General features: G+C 61.5%; 1 protein-coding gene across 1 annotated transcript; it reads left to right on the top strand.

Annotated features, from left to right (window-relative positions):
• The first annotated feature begins 396 nt into the window (after positions 1-396).
• On the top strand, positions 397-16,544 carry NPL (N-acetylneuraminate pyruvate lyase). Its single transcript, XM_040985342.1, has 12 exons — positions 397-647; positions 2,486-2,567; positions 5,069-5,142; positions 6,116-6,203; positions 7,441-7,498; positions 8,219-8,294; positions 9,577-9,669; positions 10,795-10,943; positions 11,066-11,112; positions 12,785-12,869; positions 14,549-14,588; positions 15,989-16,544. Exons 2-12 carry the CDS (start codon positions 2,503-2,505, stop codon positions 16,177-16,179), a joined length of 966 nt encoding a protein of 321 aa, XP_040841276.1. The 5' UTR covers positions 397-647; positions 2,486-2,502; the 3' UTR covers positions 16,180-16,544.

Consider the following 16,544-nt stretch of genomic DNA (forward strand, 5'->3'; position numbering starts at 1 on the left):
GTCTACATTGCCCTCCCCACGCACACACAGTGGGTCTGCACTGTTCTCCACACACACAGTGGGTCTGCACTTTCCCCCACACACAGTGGGATCTGCACTGTTCCCCACACGCACAGTGGGTCTGCACTGTTCCCCACAAGCACACAGTGGGTCTGCACTACGCCCCCCCACACAGTGGGTCTGCACTGTTACACTCCACAGTGCCTCTCAACAGAGATCCTTCCTTGCACCTGCTGTTTTTCCCCCAGTGTTGATCTATTGGTGACTAGGATCCCACATCCTGGTCAACGTTACAGACCAGCGGAACTCCAGCTGCATCCTCCGCGTGACACTGCGCGTGACCAGTTCTGCCCCTGCCCCTCTCTGCCTCCTCCACATCCCTCCCCCACCCGCATTCCACAGGAGTCTAAGGACACGGTTTCTGGGCTTACCGGCCCAAAGTACAGCTCCAGGCGCCCTTCACGACCCTGGGGTGCGGGCTGAGGCGGCCAGGGCGACACAGGCTTCCCCCACTAGGAACTTCTCCACTGCGCGGGCACGGGCGGCCGAGCTCCGACTGTCCAGGCAGTGCGCTCCGGCCCGGAGGGCGCGTGGCCAGTGCAGCCGCCCCCGGGGAGCCCAGGGCGCAGAGGCGGCTGGTGGTCCGGGTAAGTGGGGCGCGCTGAACCGGCGGGGCCCGCGGTCCTGGAAGGACGAGACGCGGTTCGCGGGGCTCAGAACAGGGGACGCAGAGCCTGGGGGGACGCGGAGCCTGGGGGGGACGCGGAGCCTGGGGGGGACGCGGAGCCTGGGGGGGACGCGGAGCCTGGGGGGGACGCGGAGCCTGGGGGGGACGCGGAGCTTGGCGGGGACGCGGAGCCTGGGGGGACGCGGAGCCTGGGGGGGACGCGGGAGCTTGGCGGGGACGCGGAGCCTGGGGGGACGCGGAGCCTGGGGGGGACGCGGGAGCTTGGCGGGGACGCGGGAGCTTGGCGGGGACGCGGGAGCTTGGCGGGGACGCGGAGCCTGGGGGGGACGCGGAGCCTGGGGGGGACGCGGAGCCTGGGGGGGACGCGGGAGCTTGGCGGGGACGCGGGAGCTTGGCGGGGACGCGGGAGCTTGGCGGGGACGCGGAGCCTGGGGGGGACGCGGAGCCTGGGGGGGACGCGGGCCCGGGGGCTGCCAGGGCGCCGGCAGTGTCCTGGTCTGCAGTTCTGTGTGTCGGGCTCCACTTGTGGTTCCTCCTCAAGTTCTCGGGGACCGCTTTACCATTTCCGGTCCTGAAGTTCCCCTCTCCGGGGCCAGGGAGGCAGCCTGCTTCGTGCGCTGCCACTCCAAACTCTGCAGGGAACTCTGCTGGCACCGTCTGCAGGGAGGCCGACCCGCCCTCGGCGGTCCTGGGGCCACCTGCCCCAGCCGCCTAGGCCCCAGCACAGGACGGATCTGAATGGAAAGCCGGCTTGGGGAGGGGGAACGAGGTGCTGGTGGTTAGGTTAAGCTCCCCTGCTGTCCCCAGAGAAGGGAGGCCAGTGAGGGAGACCAGCCAAGGAGGCTGTGGGGGCCCGAGGACCCTGGGCACTGTCCAGTGGGCTCAGGCTAGGGCTCCGGGAGGCTGCTGTGTGATCTCCACCTGCCTGGGTTACGGAAGGGAGCTGGGCTGGGTCAGCCAGCCTGCCAGGAAGTGGCAGCTGGGAAGCAGCCCCCAGCCCTCATGCCAAGGGACCACTGGGGGTCCCAGGGAAGGGCAGGGAGCAGGAAGGTGCCCTGCTCAGCACCTTCTGGTCACATGATGCCAAAGCTTAGAGCCGAGTCTGCGGCTTCTTATCTGTCTCCTCACACTGGCTGACCGTCCAGTGTTGCTATAGGTGGGTGCTGGGAAGTCAGTCGGCTAAGGCTACCCTGCACGCCCCAAACACACACAGCGGGGTCTGCGCTGCTCAGGCAGAGTGGGGTGCACTGCCCCCCCCCACACACAGTGGGGTCTGCACTGCACACCAGGGATCTTCCAGCTGCGAGGGCCGGGTGCCAGGCTGCCCCCACAGAGCCCACCTGCATGCTGCATGCTCAGGGCTCAGACGAGATACTGGTTGCGGTGCTGTGGCGCCTGGCACTGCCCACCGATGAGCATGCTGAGAGGAGCAGAGGTGGCCGGGCGCTGGGGCCCATGTCCGCATGGGAGGCCTGGAGTGGGGTCCCAGCGTCGGCCTGGCCCAGCTCGGCGCTGCAGGCAGTACAGGAGGGGTTTGTGAATGGAGGCTCTCTCTGTGTGATTCTCTTTCTCTCTTGCTTTCTCTATCTCCCAAATAATTTTTTAAAAATCTGATACTAAAAAAAAGAAAATGTGTATTTCAATATTGTCCATCCTGTTACTTCTGTGTGCCTGGGTGTCTGTGACCCCTCTCCAGCCCTCCTCATGGACACTCTGCCCCAGGAGTGGACTTGGCCTGGAGGTTCTGTGGCAGCTGACCTTCCTTAAGGACCAGCAGTCATGGTCCATGTGTTACAGATTTTTCCAGCAGCTCCATGGCATTCCGGAAGCAGCTTCGGGGCCTCGTGGCCGCGACCGTCACGCCAATGACTGAGAACGGGTAACTGTTTACGTTGAAAACCGGAGCCGGGCTGGGTTCCATTCCCCATGTAGAGGGTGGAGACGGGGGCTACCCCAGGTCCCAGCCGGACAGTAGGTGGCGGGTGGGTATCCGCCAGGGGAGAGGGTTTGTCTTCAGCCCGGCACCTCAGAGCCTGCCCATGGCCACTGCACGATTCTCCTTGGATTTGTCAGCACAGCCATGACTTGCCCGAAGGGCCCGCAGGTGCACTGTCCAGCTTGGTCAGTGCTGGAGGGAGACCATGGAGTCTCCACACACCTCCACTACACACACAGCCACCACAGCCACACAGCCACCACAGCCACACCCACGGCACCCTGACGCATGAACCCACTGACTTGCTGAGGTGGCCTGGGCCACCTGACTGGCTGGAGGCCATTTCCTGTTCCATCAGGCCTTGCCCAGGAGAGTGGAAGTCCTACAGCCGCAGGGGCCTCATGTCCTGTCCTGGGGCCCCTGGCCTCCTAGGTCGACCGCCTCAGGGGCGGGTGGCTTCCTAATGCTATAGCCTGGTGTGTGTAGCCTCTGGGCTGGGGTGGTCAGACTCATGTCAGTGCCCAGAATAGGGAAGGCTAGGTCCCACGTCAGTTCCCAGGCTGTGTCCCTGCACTCCTAGCCAGCCCACCCCACACCTACACAGCCCTGTCCCCCAGTCCCACCCCAGCCCTGCCCAGGCTGTGTCCCACAAACCCTCACACCACCCCAGCCCTGCCGGCTCTGCCCCAACTTTACCTTCCTGGCTTCCGTCCCAGCTGCCTCGTCTCTGACCGGGTGGTGGGGAGCACTGCCCAGTCCCTCCTTCCAGCGGGGGTCCTCCCCATGCCCAGCCAGGTGCAGGCTGCAGCGGAAGGGTTACCAAGAGACGTGACTGGATGGCTTGAGTCCTGCGTCCTGGCCCGGCTATGCAGCCCGGACAACTTGTTGCCACCAAGAATACCTTTATGTTCTGTCAGGATAGGACCAGGCCACCCAGGGCTTCACACTGACTGCACGGTGCCGCCCATGATGCCAGCTAGGGTCACGCTCAGCAAAGGCAGACAAAGGACAGTGGCTGGGTCCATCCTCCTGCCCAGGCCCGCTTCCTCCAGGCTCTGCCTGCCCACTTGCTGTGTGGTCTGCCCACCGCAGCCCTTCTGTGGCCCCTGAGTCAGCACCTGCTTCCTGGCCTTGTCTCAGCTGACCCGGGCGCTGCACAGTCCGAGGCGGGCAGGCACTGGCTGACAGCTAGTCCCTGGGCCTGGGCAGGCCCCTCCCCGCTCAGGCTTTGTGTCGTCCGGAAGCACCCTCTCTCTCTCCACTCCTCTGTCTGTCACCTCCTCTGCTCGCCTAGACCCTGAGTCCAGCACAGGGAGCGGCCTTCCCGGCCACAGGGGCCCTCGGCACCCCGTGTGCCCTGGGCAGTGCAGACTGGGAGAGCCGAGCAAGCCCGACGCCCTTCTACCCCTCCCGGGAGAGCGAGCTGCCCAGTGGGGGCATGGCTCCCGGGTGGGAATGGCCACTGCAGGCTCAGCCTCCAGCCTGTCGTCCTAGACGGTCAGGGTTCAGGGTGCAGCAGGAAGCAGTTCTGAAGTCCAAGCCTCTCGAGCTCCTGGGGACCCGGGCATGCCATGCCTCCTTGGAGCCCGGTTCTGCTTGCACAGCCTTGGTAAACTTGGTCATTTTCTGACTGTCGGTGCTGGGGGCATGGACACCAGCAGGAAGTTGGGGGAAGCGCTGGGGCCAGGCCTTCTGGTGTCCCTGACAAAGGCGCCCCAGGTTCCTGGCTCCTCCCATCACTGTACTCTGCCGTGGGGGCGAGCACCCTGAGTTGGTGTAGTTGGGTTAAATCCTGGCAGGGCAGGGGTTCTCGTAGGCCCAGGAAGGAGGGGGCTGCAGGCCACACAGGGTCAGGACTGCAGCGCAGAGGCTCATGGGTGGGAGCCGCAGGAGCAGGGGCTTCCCTCCACCCTGAGAGCCAAGTGACATCTGCTCCCCACTTCTCCAGCCAGGTACATGGTCTCCAGCCTTTATCAGCATAGACACCAAGCACAGAAAGTTTTAAATGACTAAGGTCCCTTTGCCCATCCCATAGCCTAAGAAATGCTTGTTTGGGGGCTTGTGCGGTGACATAGCCAGTTAAGCCACCACCTGCAACCTCAGTATCCCACACGGGCACTGGTTCCAGTCCCGACTGTTCCACTTCCCACCCAGCTCCCTGCTTATGGCCTAGAAAAGCAACAGAGGACGGCATACTACTAGGGAGACCCGGATGAAGCTCCTAACTTCTGTACCAGCTTGGATGAGGCCAACTGAGCAAGGATGACGTGGCTGGCCGCAGCCTCGGGCTTAGCTGGGCATTGCGGTGACACTCAGCCGAGGCTTCAGAGCTCCGGAGCAGGAGGGACTGCATTGAGGCTCCCAATGGCCACGTTGGCAGCCCAGGGCTGGTGGTGTGGTCTGCAGGGAGGTCACACCTGCTGTCCACATCCTGTGTCTTGCAGAGATGTAAACCTGCCCGTGGTCGCCCGCTACGTGGACTACCTGGTGAAGGAGCAGGGCATCAGGAGCGTCTTTGGTGAGCGCCCTTGGGGTCTTCCCCACGTCTTAGGAACTGGGACTTCCGCCTGGTTCATCTCACCAGGGATCACAACCATGGCTTCTCAGCTTGAACGTTCAGTCCACCAGGCCCCGGGGCTCCATGACGCCTGGCTCAATGCCTCTGCCAGCCTATGCAAGAGAACAGGGAGCCCTCAGAGGCCATACACACAGTAGCCACAGGGCAGCAGTGGTCATGAGGCTGTTGGGGACAAAAAGTGACTGCAAGAGGCCACGCGAGAAGCCAGGCCTGTGAGGGAGGTTCCCCTGCGGCCCTGCTGGACTTGCTGCCCTCCCACAGTGTCCACGGAAGGTTGGGCACCTGGCCCGGAGGTGCTTTGGGTACAGTCATTGTGGGGGCAGGAGGCAGAGGAGTCCCCTGACATATTCACAGCGATGCATCCTACACCCAGGGCTGACCACAGGAGCGCCAGTGTGTTTGGCTTCCAACTCTAGGTAGCCGTTGGGTTGCTACTGCACAAAAGAGTTCTCAAGGCCTAGGGCAGTAGTAGTGATCCCCTGGGCCAGAGGGTCCTGGAGTGTCCCCTGACTCCAGTATCTGCTGGCACTTGCTGGGCTCACCAGCGGGGACGGGAGCCCCCACTTCGGTCCTCACTGTGGGGGGACCACAGGCCAAGCAACCAGCAAGCCCCCACTGCTGCAGCTTCATCCCCAACACTTCCAGATGCTGTCACCACCCTGCCCTTCAGTCGGATGTAGTTTAGAGACTGGCCCAGGACTGCCCAGGACGTGGGCATGGGCAGTCACCTGTGTCCTTGGCAACAGGGGCAGGGTCCTCACCTGGGGGCACACAATACAACTCCATGCCTTAGAGGAAGTGGAGACGTGAGATCTCGCTGCACCTGGGGCAGCTTCTTGCTCCCAGCTCCTGGGCTTGTGGGTACAGGGTGTCACCAAGTGTGGCCGCCCCGACCCTACTCTGTCTCCCACAGTGAATGGCACGACTGGGGAAGGCCTGTCCCTCAGCGTCTCTGAGCGCCGCCAGGTCGCCGAGGAGTGGGTGGCACAAGGAAGGAGCAAGTGAGTGTGGACTGCTAGGAGCTGTTTCTGCTGAGACGGTGGACCAGATTCCCCTTGTCCTGGGGGTGCCCAGCCCTGGCCCGACCCCAGTCCTGACCCTGGACCTGGTCCCCAACCCCTAACCTAGTCCCTGACCCCGGCCCTGGCCCTGGTGCCTGACCCCTGACCCAGTCCCTGACCCCAGCCCTGGCCCTGTTGCCTGACCCCGACTCAGTCCATGACCCTGGCCCCTGGCCTGAGCCCCAGCTGGGCTCTTCCCCATCTCTGGTTCTGAAGCACCGTGGTGCCCCAGCCTGGTCAGTGTGGCTTCAGGCCGTCTCCGGGCTGAGGACTCTGCTCATCCTATGCCCCCAGTGATACTGAGGAGCCATCTACACAGCACCTGACTTCTGTGCATGGTGGGGTGCCATGGGTCCCTACCTCTGCCCAGCCCACAAGCTGGGAGTGTGAACAGCCTCGCGAGGTCATGCTGGTGCTTAGGGCAGAGTGGGGCACGACGTGTGTCAGGACTGAAAGGACCAGAGGAGTTGCAGTGCAGGAGATAAGGCCCCATCACCCAGAGCAGCAAAGGCACATGGCCAGGGCACGGGGCAGGAAGGTGGAGCAGCTGCCTTGTCCACCGTAGGAATCCTGATGTGTTTTAAGTCTGTCTCAGATCTAAGGCAACAGGGACTGGCCATTGGTGGCTGCTTATAGACCCTGTGTGCCCAGTTATGTGTGTTCAGACCACACGTACGCTTTCCACGGATATCCACTAATGCCCTGGCCGTCGTCACAGCCCTGGCTTGTGTCCAGCCACACGTGAGGGCAGAGCTGATGCCCAGTTTGCTGACGTAGGCTAATTCATCCCTGGGATTCCAGCCTTTGCTTGGTGGTCACTCTGGCCCACACGTGCGTCATGTGAGACCCCTGTGCTGCCACAGGCATGTCCAGCTGTGTCCTCAGCTCTGAGCCAATTGCTGCAGGGATGGCTCGCCTGCCAAAAGGGAGAAGCGGAGGGTAGTTTAACTTGGCCCTCAAGGACCTCGTCTGGGCTGAAACTGCCCTAGTGTGCAGTCAGGGTCACCTTGGGCAAGTCCACGTCACAGGTGGCCATGAACAAGGCCCCTGCTGCCCGTCCATCCAGTTCACGCCGAGCGGATCACCACAGAGTTGAAGTCTGCTGCCCACTGAGCCCGCAGACCTGTGTAGCCCCGAGCGGCTGGGACATGAGACAGGGTGGCCTCTCTCCCCGCAGGCTGGACCAGGTGGTGATTCACGTGGGGGCACTGAGCTTGAAGGAGTCGCAGGAGCTGGTGCGTACCAGAGGCACTCATGGAGGGCAGGGGCTGGAGGCCACATGGCTGGGCCGCTCAGCCAGGACGTGGGACGAGTAGACACCTGACTGGCCAGGGGCAGTGCCGCGGGGGCACACAGGAGGGGCCCTGAGTCACCAGCTGGACAGCTGCTGGCCAGGTGATTTCCAAGTTCAAGTCGCTGCTCAGGCCAGTGCCTGCTGGTTTCAGAGGTCTGACCCCCAGGGCACAACAGTCTGACCCCCGAGGGTACAGCGTTGTGGCCAGCTGTGTCCTCTTGCTGGGCTCCACTTTGCTTTTGCCTGTTAAGTCAGTCCAGGCAGCTGATCACTGCCCTCAGGCCAGCCAGGGCCCTGAGCAGGTGTGACCCTGGGCAGGCACCTGCAGTCAGGAATCGCACACTCGCCTCATTCTTACACCCGAACTCTTCTTCAAAAGTGCTTCCGACTGGCATCTCTTCACCCTTCCACGGCCTCCCTCCTCAGTGGGTGGTGTGGTTCCGAAGTGTCTGTTGGGCGAGTGGAGGTAGCTGTGGTTAGGGCAGGCTGCAGCCCCCTCCTCCACAGCCTGGGAATCCCCTGGCAGCGCCACCCTCCTCCACTTGAACCTGGGATTCCAGGCTGCACGTCTGGTGGCCAGTGAGACATGAATGTGGTAGCCGCTAGCACTGGTGTGGCAGGCACCGTTGACCCTCCCCTGCTCCCCTCTTTCCTGGTGAAGGCCCGGCACGCAGCAGAGATAGGAGCCGATGGCATCGCTGTCATTGCGCCTTTCTTTCTTAAGCCATGCAGCAAAGGTAAGGGGGGTTGGGGCCTGCCTGTCCACTCCCACCTGCTCCCGAAGACTGCCTGTCCACTTCCCCCTGCTGACGGGCCAGGGCCCCCAAGGCCTGCCAGTCCACCGCCCTACCACAGGCCAGGGCCCCCAAGGCCTGCCAGTCCACCATCCCACCCACAGGTCAGGGCCCCCAAGGCCTGCCAGTCCACCATCCCACCCACAGGCCAGGGCCCCCAAGGCCTGCCAGTCCACCATCCCACCCACAGGCCAGGGCCCCCAAGGCCTGCCAGTCCACCATCCCACCCACAGGCCAGGGCCCCCAAGGCCTGCCAGTCCACCCCTGCCTGCCCACGGACCATCCTCTGAGGCCTGCATGTTTTCGAGGAGTTGCATGATGAAATGTGGGGATGTTGGGAAGAGAGGGGCATGAGGGCTGGATGGCAGGCCAGTGATGAGACCAATGGCACAGAAAGCTCATCGGGAAAGCCAGACACACGGGCTGCTCCCCCTGCGTGCCACTGCATGGTGCCCAAATGCCTGCATCGCCGCGACCCTCGCTGATGGGGTGGGGGGGGGAAACACAGCGCAGTTCAAACAACCAGCCCACGTGACCAAACCCCTAAGTCTGACAGGTTAAGCCGTCGTGCAGCCGTGCCTACTGTGTAGATTATTTAAATTTTGCTGACTGGAAGGTTTGGAATATGCGCTTCAAACACTTCCCACAGGAGTCTGCCAGCTTGCCTTGAGTGATTCTCCTAAGAGATGAGCACACAGTGTTTTGGCTCTGCTCTCATCACGGGGCTGGGTGAATGCGTCCCTGCAGCCCTTGGGGAGGCACCCCCCACATCAGGGCACCCCAGCCCCTGGCCACCTGCAGGAGCACTGCAGCCCAGGCTAGTGCCCAACGACCTGGCAGGCCCTGCTCCCCCCCCCCCCCCCGCTCCTCCCACCAAGCCTGCATCTCTGCCCTGTGGGAACGGGCCCAGAGTGCGGCTGTGTTTGCAGACACAAGCACCTACGCTCCACCCATGCCCGAGCAGGTGCTGCTGGCCTCCGGGGTCTCTTCTCTGCCGCCTGTCAGGTGCCCACTCCTGGGGGTGGGGGGACAGGGTAGCTGCTGGGCTTCACCCTGGGGTCACCTTTTGTGTGCTGTGAGATCACAGTGGAGCATGCCACCCTGCTTCATGCTCCCTGCAGGGGGGAGGACAGTGATGGCATGGAGGGGCCTGTGCAGGAGGTGCTGCGCTGTGGGCACATGGCGCGCCCATGTGCCCAGCCTGCCATGCCCGCTGTCCTTGCAGACGCACTGGTCAGTTTCCTCAAGGAGGTAGCTGCAGCGGCGCCCAACGTGCCCTTCTATTACTACCACATCCCGGCCCTGACCGGAGTGAGGAGTGAGTAACCCTGCTCGCCAGCTGCTCTGCACAGACCCTCACACTGCCCCGTGCCCCCGTGCCCCCGCGCCCCCACACCACCAGCACGCAGTGCCTCGGGCACAGCACTCCCAAGTGCCCCCGTTGTCCCTGCGGCCCAGGCTCTACTGACCCCTCCCAGTGCCTGGGACTCCACCTGCTACTGCTTCCATCCCCTCTGTCTTCTCATCCCCTCTCCCCTCCCTTCTTCCCCTCCTCTCCCTTCCTCACAGTGCAGGCTGCATCTCCTCTCCCCTCCCCTCCTCTCCCTTCCCCTCCTCTCCTCTCCGCTCCCCTCTCTCCCCTCCTCTCCCCTCCTCTCCCCTCCCCTCCCCTCCCCTCCCTTCCTCTTCACTCCCTTCCCCTCTCCTCCTCTCCCTTCCCCTCCTCTCCTCTCCCCTCCCCTCTCTCCCCTCCTCTCCCCTCCCCTCCTCTTCACTCCCTTCCCCTCCCCTCCGTACCTCCCCTCCCCTCCTCTCCTCTCCTCTCCTCTCCCCTCCCCTCCCCTCCCCTCCCTTCCTCTGCCCTCCCCGCCCCTCCCTTCCTCTGCCCTTCCCATCCCTCCCCTCCCTTCCTCTCCTCTCCTCTCAGTGTAGCCATCAGAGCCACCTGGGAAGTGAGCCAGTAGATGGATGATCTCTCTGGTACCCCTCTATCTCCTTGACTCTGCCTTTCAAATAAGTAAAATAAGTCCTTAAAAAGAGGTGGGTGGTTCTGGATCAAGAGCCTGCCTGCCTGAGAGGAGCTCAGCCCAGGGGCTGAGGCTGAGGCCAGAGGTGCAGCCCAGCACCACAGGCACCTGTCTGCCGCCTTTGGGTTTAGAGTTAGGCAGGCTCTGACAGGTCAGGCTCTGACAGGTGTGCTGTGGGGTTAGGATTAGGCAGGTGCTGGCAGGACAGGTGCTGGCAGGTGTGCCGTGGGGTTAAGGTTAGGCAGGCTCTGAGCAGGACAAGCGCTGGCAGGTGTGCCATGGGGTTAGGGTTAGGGTTAGGCTGGCAGGTGTGCCGTGGGGTTGGGGTTAGGCAGGCTCTGAGCAGGACGGGTGCCGGCAGGTGCCATGGCAAGTGCGAGCCCCAGACTCACTGGCACCATCTGTGGTCTTGACAGTTCGTGCTAAGGAACTGTTGGACGGGATTCAAGACCAGATTCCCAGCTTCCAGGGGCTCAAGTTCAGCGACACGGACCTCCTGGACTTCGGCCAGTGTGTGGACCAGCACGGCCCACACCAGATGGCTCTCCTTTTCGGGGTAGACGAGGTGGGTGCCCTGGGACATCCCATGGGTGGCTTCCATCCAGGGCAGCAGGAGGAACTGTCACTCGGCAGCAGCCCCTCTCTGCCAGCTTGCACCAAAGCCTGCTCTTGTCTGTTCCCAAACAGCAGCTGCTGGGTGCACTGGCGATGGGAGCCACTGGGGCTGTGGGCAGGTGAGTCCCGGGGCCATTGCATGAAGTCTTGCATGGGGATGGGCTAGCCTCACCACAAGATACCTCACCCAGTGTTTGAAAGCAGCTCTGGGGTACGGGGAGAATCAGACTGGGTGTGGCCTCCCCGTGGCGGTCAGTGTCTCTGTGGATCCCAATGCCTAGGTCAGAACGGTGCCTGTAAATCGTGGACACCATAGACTATCAGGGCTCGGGGGGCTGCCAAGAGGCTGAAAGCAGGGCCTGCACAGGCCGGCTTGGGTCCAGCTCGGAGTCTCTGTTTCCCAGCCCCCCAACCCCTTTCTGCTTCCACAGCCCCAGGCTAGCTGGGGCTGCGAGGGAGCACTTTGGAGCATGCATGGTTTGATGGCACTGTCCGAACATGTCCACAGAAGCTCCTGTTGGCCATGTGGACCAGGAGACCAGAGTCACCGGCCTGAAGCCCCCTCGGCAGGAGGCGGGCACTGGGTCATGGCACAACTGCTGGCTATGGATGAGGGTGTGTGGGTCCTGTCCCCGCCTGGGTGAATGCCGGAGTCCAGCTCCAGCTGAGTTCAGAACTCGCAAAGGGTGCGTGGATGAGGCGCAAAGAGGGAGGAAAGAGACCACTAGGATTTCATGATCATAATGGACAATGGGGAGGGGGGGGAAGCTGTCCGCTTTATTTATACAGCACCAGTCAAACTCTGGCTCAGACTTTTTACGTCATGGTCAAGTGGGTGTTTCTAAGAATAACTCTGCCATTTGTTTTACCTAAGAAACAATAGAAGTTCCTACTACAATTCTTATTCTACAACTCAATCTTGTATCAGAAAAAGGAGAACCTAAAAATGGAGGAAAGAATGAAAGCCTAAATACAGGTCCCTTGATTAGCATAAGGTCAGTGGGGACAGCCAAGACAGTAGGAATAATAGAAGGCCCTTTTGCAAGACAAAAGGGTTTTTGACATTAACTTCCAAGCTCACATTGAGTAAAAAGTCAGCTCCACAGTAGCAAACAATGCCTGAATGGATTAGAATTCTTCCGCAGGGTGGTCCAGTGTCCATGCAAAGGAAGGTAGAGCTGCATTCAGGTGATGGTAGAAACATCCACTGGGCCCTGCCAAACAGCGGGAAATTCCTTGTGGCCCTGCCTGCAATGGAACAATACTCTTCACACCTTTGTGTCCCCCACATCCACTGCACAGACCCCAACAGGTGAACACCAGGGATGGTGGCCATCCTCGCTGAGAAGCTGCTGGCCATGGAACCTTCTCCCTGCCTGGCCCTGTCATGTGGCCCCTGTGTCAGCCAGGGAAGCTCACTGCCCTTGCTCTGCTCCTTGCCGTCTGCCCAGAGCACCCCTGGGATCCACAGCTGAGTCCTAGGACCTCCTTCTTCCCTCAGGCCTTGTAGGAAGGTGTGAGCGGCACATCCTGGGGAGTCAGGCCCCCACCGGGCTGCAGGCCTGTGATGCCCCTTCGCCCAGTGGGAAGTCCTGCCCGAGGGCAGGCATCGTTGGCCTCTCGCACACTGTCCTTTTCTTTTCTGTCCCTTCCCTTGCCACCTCTTGCTCTGGAGACGTGGGATGCCAGGTGGCCAACCTCCTCACCCCGGCCCTCACCTGGTCCTGGACCGCTGGGCGAGGCAGTTGAGGGCGTGTGGCTGAAGCTGCATTTTCACCTGTGTCTCACTAGCACCTACAATTACCTGGGGAAGAGGGCAGCCCAGGTGCTGGAGGCCTTCCAACGCGGGGACCTGTCCACGGCTCTCAGCTACCAGGTGGGCCTGCCACCCTTCCCTCTGCCCTCAGCATGGGCGTCTGCTTCACCTTCCTCCCAGTCTTTGTTCCTGCTGCACTGGAGCAGGACAGCCTCCTGCGGTGTCCCCTGAGCCCAGAAGCCTGTGTTGGCTCTGCCTTCCTAGTATTGCGGCCATAAAACAGTGATGGCAAGAGAGCTTGCGCCGACACAGGCAGGGTAGGGCAGGGCAAGGCAGCTGCGGCCTCCCCCCAGGAGGCCCAGAACCAAGACACCTGCTCGGCCCCAGGCAGGAGCCGGCAGCCAGGGCGCTCTCAAGCAGGCCCTGACTATGGGACTGCTGGGTGAAATGGAGATGGATGAGGAGTGGGGAAGGGCCAGGAGCAAGGAGGCAGGCAGCACAGAGGAGAGGCATGGCTCTGGCCTGTTTTCGTGGTTTCATTTTGGTTTTACTCATTTTTTTTTTTCTGTGAATGCGGGGAATATCCATGCCAGGGTAAGCTAAAGGTGCAGTGCCAGATTATTCCTGTTTTTGAGAGATTAACCCTAGAAAGTTCTGATTACGTGAATTGGTGTGTGAGAGTGGCAGAGGTGTGGTTACCGCAGTGGCTGTCTGTGGCCACCAATGGCCATCGGTGGCCACCAGTGGCCGTGGATGGCTGTCGGTGGCCATCGGTGGCCACCAGTGGCCATGGATGGCTGTCTGTGGCCATTGGTGGCCATCAGTGGTCATGGATGGCTGTCAGTGGCCATCAGTGGCTGTGGGTTCTGTGAACCAGTGGTTTTAAGTCTTGAGGCCAAAGTCAGAGCCTTGATCATTTCATCATATCCTGAGTAGCAAGAAAGGAGCCCCCAGGTCCGGAAGCATCTGTCGCCCCTCCCGCGGGGCAGAACCTGTCAGGACAACGGCACTCCCAGAGCCGTCCCCAGCAGCGTCCATGGGGGCCTCACCCAGGAGAAGAATGACCCTGCCAGGACTAGCAGAGCTGGATGGCCTGCACCTGCCCCTGGGTGTGTTCTTAGGCCCGTCAGCTGAACATAAAGATGGGGCATTGGTTAGGTGTCCCCTGGGGGACCTGGGTGGAACCCTCACTTTCCAACAGCTGTGCTGGCCAAGCTGGCCCTGGCTGCAGGAGCGATGAGGGTGTCCTGTCTTGGGTCACACAGTCCTGTCCTCTGAGCTCCTGGCCAGCATGCACTGTCCCCACCGCATTCTGAATGTGTCTTACCCTCCGTCCCCTCGTGTCCATCTCTACTCAGACCTTTAGAAAGCTGGGGGAAGGCAGGGCGCAGCAGCTGAACCATCACCTGCCCCACTGCTCTCCCAGCCTCAGTGTGAATCCCAGCTGTTTCCCTTCCCTGCCAGCACATCTGGGAAAGTCCAGGTTCTTGGGCCCTGTCGTCAGCTGGGAAGACCAGGCTTCAGCCCTGCATGTCCTGACCATTGCTTCCATCTGGGGAATTGGGGGAGTGAACCAGCAGATGGATGATCCAATTCTCTCACTTGCTCCCTCCCTCCCCCTCTCCCTCTCCCCCTCCTTCTCCCTCTCCCTATCTCACCCCTCCTCTCTCCCTCCCTCTCTCTTTTCTGTTTCTCTGCCTCTCAGATAGATAGTTTTGGAGAGAGTGAACAAAGGCCTGTAGGCCTGCTGGGATCTCAGTCAAGTGATCCTGCCTGCTGATTTGCTTCTTCCTTTCTAGTTTTGTATCCAGAGATTCATCAATTTTGTGGTTAAATTAGGTAAGTGCTGTGTGTGCTTGCTGCTCCATGGGCTGCTGGGGAGGGAGGCCAGCTGGGAAGACACCCCACCCCTCCTGTGGCTGCTCACGGGAATCCCACCCCTAGGGGTGTTGGCGAGGCAGCCAGGAGGTGGTCCTGCTGTGTGCTGGCCGTGCAGTGAGCAGGCACAGGGTGTTTGCAGGAGGTGACCAAGTGAGATGGGGTACGAGATGCTGGAGGAGAGCACCCCTGTCCAGAACCACCGTGACATACGACAAATGTCATCATGCACAGGAGATCGGCCCTGCAGCCGCTGGTCCCAGGTCTAGAGACTGGGTCCTGAGCCTTGCCGTGGGCGCTGCCCTTTACCTGCGGGCCAGTCAGTGCTGGCAGGTCTGGGGGCCTCACTGCCCCCAGCTCTGTTCTTTCCTGGGGAGCATTGCCTTTGCTGACATACGACAAATGTCATCATGCACAGGAGATCAGCCCTGCAGCCACTGGTCCCAGGTCTAGAGACTGGGTCCTGAGCCTTGCCGTGGGCGCTGCCCTTTACCTGCGGGCCAGTCAGTGCTGGCAGGTCTGGGGGCCTCACTGCCCCCAGCTCTGTTCTTTCCTGGGGAGCATTGCCTTTGCTGTATCCCCATGTCCTGCATAGCCCTCATGTGCTCACATCTGCGCGGCAGCCATTTGAGTCTGTGTGTTTCTGCAGGTTGACCTTTGGTGGTGCCAGCCCTCTCTCAGTGTGCCTCCTGGCCTTCCCCAACATGTTGTCCACTCCGCATTGTCCTCAACCACTTACTTCCCCTTTTCCTGCCACTCTGTGCCCTCGCCCTTGGCTTCTGATTCTCATTCCTCACTGAGCTCCTTGGCCCAGACTGGTTTTCTGGATGAGCTGCCCGTGGGCTGGCTCATGAGGGGTCCTATGGCGGAGCTAGCGCCTGCCTCCATGAGCACCTGTTAGTTCCCTAGATAGCATCTTACTGTGGCACCTGCGCCAGGCACATGATGCAGTCTTGCCCCTGGTGCCCCTGTGGCATGGTGTGGAAGCCCTGGAAGCCAGTGGGTCTGCCCCAGCCAGCGAGGGGCCTGGCCACTGGGGTGACCCCAACTCCTCAGCATACCCAAATCTGTGGCCGGCTTCAGCCCTGGGCCGCTTTGTCACGTGGCCCCAGGAGAGCGAGGCACTCTCAGGGACCTCTCAGGGCCTTCATCTCTGCCCGCCCCACCCCTCCTCAGTCAGCACTTGACCCAGGCAGACTCCAGGCTACTGGTTCCTCCTCCTGGGTTTTTGGGTCATTTCTTGCATGGTCGTCCATATGAGCCCTTGCTCTATGGGATGGTCCCTGGGAGAGGATGCCTCGGGGTGCCTGTGAGGAAGTGTGGGTGCTACTGACGCCTTCTCGTTGCTTTCTCCCGGGCAGGTTTCGGGGTGCCGCAGACTAAGGCCCTTTTATCTCTGGTCTCAGGGATCCCCATGGGTCCACCCCGGCTCCCCTTGGAGAGGGCCTGTGGCGAGTTCACCGAGAAGGCTGCAGCTCAGCTCAGGAGCCTGGACACTGATTTCCTGGCACTAGCTGGCTCCCAGCAGCACAGCTGGGAGGCCCGGGACTAGTGCCTGCTGTGGATCGGGCCACACCAGGCCTGGTCCACTGTGCACACGTCATTCTCCTCTCAGGGACTTTTCTTGTGAACTTGGGCTGCTCTCCATCCTCACATCCACCAACAGATGCTTCGGTGCTCACTATGGCCTGAAAGGTGCCCCTGTTGGAAGAGCTCTCAGAGGGTCCTGGCTTGGCCACTGAGGCCTCACAGACTGTAGGGAGCTGCAGGGAGGAAGGAGAGCCCAGAGGAAAACCATGGCTGATTGGTCCTTCCTGCCTTTGCTGTGACTTTGATTCCTGGGGCCCAATCCTAGTTGAACACTTTGATTCTGAGCCACTCCCACGTATGCCCACACAAATAAACCTTTGTCCAGCA

This window comes from Ochotona curzoniae, unplaced genomic scaffold, assembly GCF_017591425.1.
Source record: "Ochotona curzoniae isolate NIBS_2020 unplaced genomic scaffold, NIBS_Ocur_1.0 contig_430, whole genome shotgun sequence".
In the NCBI taxonomy this organism is placed as follows: Eukaryota; Metazoa; Chordata; class Mammalia; order Lagomorpha; family Ochotonidae; genus Ochotona; species Ochotona curzoniae.

Excerpts from the sequence above, each read along its gene's own strand:
- NPL (XM_040985342.1), top strand. The coding sequence starts at position 2,503 with ATGGCATTCCGGAAGCAGCTTCGGGGCCTCGTGGCCGCGACCGTCACG. Across the intron at positions 8,295-9,576 it reads TCTTAAGCCATGCAGCAAAG|ACGCACTGGTCAGTTTCCTC; the intron begins GTAAGGGGGGTT and ends CTGTCCTTGCAG. Across the intron at positions 9,670-10,794 it reads GGCCCTGACCGGAGTGAGGA|TTCGTGCTAAGGAACTGTTG; the intron begins GTGAGTAACCCT and ends TGGTCTTGACAG.